Raw genomic sequence first — 4,282 nt, forward strand, 5'->3', positions numbered from 1 at the left:
AATCATGACTGCCGATTTTTCCTTGCTAAACTGCAGACCTAACTTATCTCCCTCTGTACCGCAGATATCCATCAACTCCTGCAAATCTACCCTGTTGTCAGCCATCAGTACTATATCATCTGCATACATTAGTCCTGGTAATGACTGTGGGATAAATTCTCCTTGCTTGAATAAAGAAAGGTTGAAGCCGAGTCCACTCCCCTCTAGTTTAGCCTCTAATCCTTGCAGGTACAGCATGAACAACAAAGGTGACAGGGGACATCCTTGTCTAAGCCCCTTCTTTACCTCTACAGGCTTCGACACCTTTTTTTCCCATTTTATTAGCACTTGGTTATCCTTATAAATATCTTTTAAAAGATTAGTTACTCCGCTTTCCACACCTAACACATCCAGAATACTCCATAAGGCTTCTTGAAGTACACTGTCATAGGCTCCTTTGATATCTAGAAAAGCTAGCCATAGGGGTCTGTGTTCCTTTTCTGCTACCTCGATACACTGTGTCAATGAGAACAGATTGTCCTCTAACCTCCTTTGTTTCCGGAAGCCATTCTGCAGCTCTCCCAGCACCCCCTTGCTCTCTACCCATGCCTGCAGTCTGTCCTTTATAATCTGCATCACCACCCTGTAGACCACTGATGTTACTGTTATGGGACGGTAGTTGCCTATGTCAGCTTTGTCCCCCTTTCCCTTATATATCATGCTCATTCTACTTAGTCTCCATTCATCAGGAACTTTGCTATCCATTAACATTTTGCTCACCACCTCTCTTAACGTTTCCTTGGACTTTGGGCCCAACATCTTTAATAACCTAACAGGAATACCATCTGGGCCTGCTGATGTGCTACTTGGTACTCTCTTCTCAGCCCTTTCCCACTCTCTTTGTCCAATTGGAACAATTGCACTAACCGGTCTATCGTCCTCTACTAAGGCACCTACTACATTTCTTTGTTCTTTAAACTTTTCTGACATCGTTAGTCGTATATGCTCTATTGCCTTTTCCCCTTCTAGCCGAATACCTTGATCTGTAACAATAGACCTCTGCTCTAGGCTAGTCTTATTATTCAGGGAATTCAAGTGTTGCCAGAATTTCTTAGCTGCATTTTTATCCCTTTTGTTTACTTCTGACAGCCACTGGGAACCTTGTCTTCTAATTTTCTCATTGATTAAGTAGGATGCCTCCCTTCTACATTTTATGTATTTATCCCATTTTCTCTCAACGTCTGCTTCTGGGTCTCCCCTATGCTTAGAATATCTGTGTTCCCTGGAGGCTTCCTGGCGTTTCTCTATGGCCTTCTTCACCTCCCCATCCCACCAGCTCTTTGGTTTTCGTCTTGTCCTTTTTTTCCTGACTCGCACCTTAGCCAACTCTAGCCCAAACAGTCCCATTAACTTTGTGTATGTCCACTCTGCTTTCTTATCCTTAGAGATTACTGCTTCAATTTGGGTGCTTGCTGTTTCTATTTGCTGCTCCGAGTAAAAGATCCCATCTGGCTGGTCATCATGTTTCATTCCTGAATTAGTTTTTATTCCAAAACTCATCTTGATACGTTTATGATCACTGCCTAGACTCCTGGCACCATGTTCATCTATGTTCATGACCCTTAGCCTATCGTACATCCTGTGTGACATTATCGCATAATCTATTGTCGAATGCCGACTCCCTACCTCCCACGTTATGACCCCGTCACACTTCTCAGTACTGTTACAGACAACTAAGTCGTGTCTTTCACACATATCCAGCAGCATGGTACCTGTCGAGTCTGTGTATCCATCTATATCTTCTATATGAGCATTCATGTCCCCTACTATAATTATTTCGCATCCTTTTCCTAGCTCATTAATGTCACCTGCTATACATTCTACCATTTTTTTGTTTTCCTCTTTGGCAGTTGCTCCTGTCCACAGGTATACAAAGCCAAGGAGTGTTTGCTCCCCTGCCACTTTTCCTTTTAGCCATAAATGTTCCTTACATTCCTGTTTGACTCTTTGCCAATTTGTACTTTTATGGATGAATACCCCAATTCCCCCTCCCTTTCTGCTGCCCTCTGTTCTGTTGCAGTATTCCCATGCATAATCAGGGTTACAGGGTGGTTGCTCCATGTCCCGAAGATGCGTCTCCACAAATCCATAAACCATTAACTTCTCCTGCCTAAGCTGCTCTTCTATTTCCTCCCATTTTAGCCTATTCCTGCCTCCTTGCATGTTAATATACCCTATGTCTGAATTAATTTGGCTCTTGCGCTTATGCCTGTTGCTTCTCCTATGGCTTCTATGTTTCCCTAGTCTATGTTCGTCCTCTTGGTCGCCTTTGTTTAAACTGGTGGCTTCAGGGCCCTGGGCCCTCCTAAAAAAGCTGTTGCCTGGCGGCCTATCCTGCCTCCTACCCTCCTACCGGTGGCCCGGCTGTAGTGGATGCCTTCTCGTGCAAACGGGTGGAGGCCGGCCTCGTACACATCCCTGTTAACCTCCATTGTGGTGTACCCAAGTCGTCGGCTTAGGCTCCTAATGACCCGGTTGGCTTCGACTACTCTCCCCTCTGTTCTGCTGGACTGCCCTTCTACTTCCGGGATTGTGCATACAGTCACGTGTACTTTCTCAGAGGCCTCCTTTATGTTATTTATACCTACCTCTAACTGCCTCCCGAGATTCCGGCTCGTCCCCTTCAAGACATCATTGAGTCCAGCATGGATGATGACCAGGGTTTCTACATCCCTGTTGTTCCCTACCACCTCCTGGGCTTTGGTCATCGCTTCAACCATACCTTTCCCCGATTGGGCCTCCACCTTCAAACGCCTGTCACCCTTCACTGTTGCTAGGACAGCTTCCTCAAACCTTGCTACATTTGAGTCCCCCACCACCAGAACTCTCCTACGATCCAGCCTTTCATCTCCAGCTTGCGCTAACTGCCGCCCGGTTCGCTCTCGCTGGTTCTCCTGTCGTAGCGGCGTTTCACCTTTCTCGCGCGATTCCGGGCTTGTCGCTAGCCCTCCCGCCAACTGTTTTGCTACTTCGCTGTAGCATCGTGTAGCCGCCTCTTGCGACTCCACCGCCACCGGGTGATCTTCTCTGCCCGCCTCCTTTCCATCTCCGTCATCATGAGGGGTCTTAACACTGGTCTCATCCACCCCCTGACTTTGCTCCGACCCGGGGTCTTTCGCTGTCCGCGCCATAAGCGCCTTCACCTGACCTTCCAGCTCGGCTCGCTTTTGTTGTTCTTCCCTGAGCTGAGACCCTATCTCCTCTAGCTGGTCGGTCTTTGCCCCTTCCATCCTAACCAGCTCTACTGCCTGTGCCTCCAGAGCCATCCTTTTCTCCCTCTCAACCTTCAGGTCCCTCCCGAGCTCCTGAATCTTTACGGCCCATTCACCCTCCAGCCTCAGAATGGTCTCCTTAAACCTAACGCACAACTTGCACGAGAAACTAGTCTCCCCCGCGTCATCTAAGCTTTCAAAACCAGTTTCGTCCATGTAGCACCAGCGCCTGCACTCGTCACATTGCACCAGCCCCTCGCCCCCCATGTCTTCCTTAACTTTACGACCCATAGGCAGCCCGCCCACCTACCTAGGGAAAATCGGTTACCTCCGCTTTCCCTGGTCCTATGATTGAAATTAGTGCTTTAACGCATGCAGGAGAATACGCTTTCAAAGCTAAACAATAAATATAAAAGCGCACTTAGCTTCGGACGACGTCGCTGGCAAATTCCCTCGGAGTCCCCAGAAGTCTGCACGTGGTCCGCACAGAACAAGTAGCATGATTATTATAGTGGCGCGCCACCTGGTGGTTTTTCTTGTTGGTGTTATGACGTCACAGCTATGGTGGTGCGCATCATGGTTGCCATTGTGTGATGACGTCATAGCCATGGTGGTGAGCCACTTTGGCTTAAGGAGTAGTGATAACGTCACTGCTTCCCGTTGACCTTGTGAATTACGTCATACCTATGGTGGTGTGCCATTGCAACCATGTGACAATCCTGATGTAAGCTGAGGGGGCGACCAAAGTGTGCCTACCCATGTGGTTGTTGTTGTTCCTTTTAAAGAAGTCGCCTTCTAGAGTTTGCGTGCATAAGAAAGAGAAAATCATCAAGGTTTAGAGCTGCAGAAAGCCCCTTAAAACTGCAGGGGCCCACTGATTCTTTACTCCGCTGTATAGCTTGCGACTTGTCTGCTAGGCTATCCCCATATGGACACAAAAGGGGCTACGTGGTGGCGGTTCACCACAACCAATCTTAGTGGCATCTGAGGGACACGGGGTATGCGCATAGTTTTGCGCTCCCACCTGGACC

The 4,282-nt window shown here is 48.0% G+C and overlaps 1 protein-coding gene across 1 annotated transcript; it reads right to left on the bottom strand.

Annotated features, from left to right (window-relative positions):
• Window positions 1-2,311: 2,311 nt before the first annotated feature.
• Window positions 2,312-3,306, bottom strand: LOC146198483 (uncharacterized). The gene has a single exon (XM_084593984.1). It carries the CDS (start codon window positions 3,303-3,305, stop codon window positions 2,313-2,315), a length of 993 nt encoding a protein of 330 aa, XP_084450110.1. The 5' UTR covers window position 3,306; the 3' UTR covers window position 2,312.
• Window positions 3,307-4,282: the final 976 nt, after the last annotated feature.

This window comes from Amblyomma maculatum, chromosome 2, assembly GCF_055883805.1.
Source record: "Amblyomma maculatum isolate TAMU_Amacu chromosome 2, ASM5588380v1, whole genome shotgun sequence".
NCBI classification, from domain to species: Eukaryota; Metazoa; Arthropoda; class Arachnida; order Ixodida; family Ixodidae; genus Amblyomma; species Amblyomma maculatum.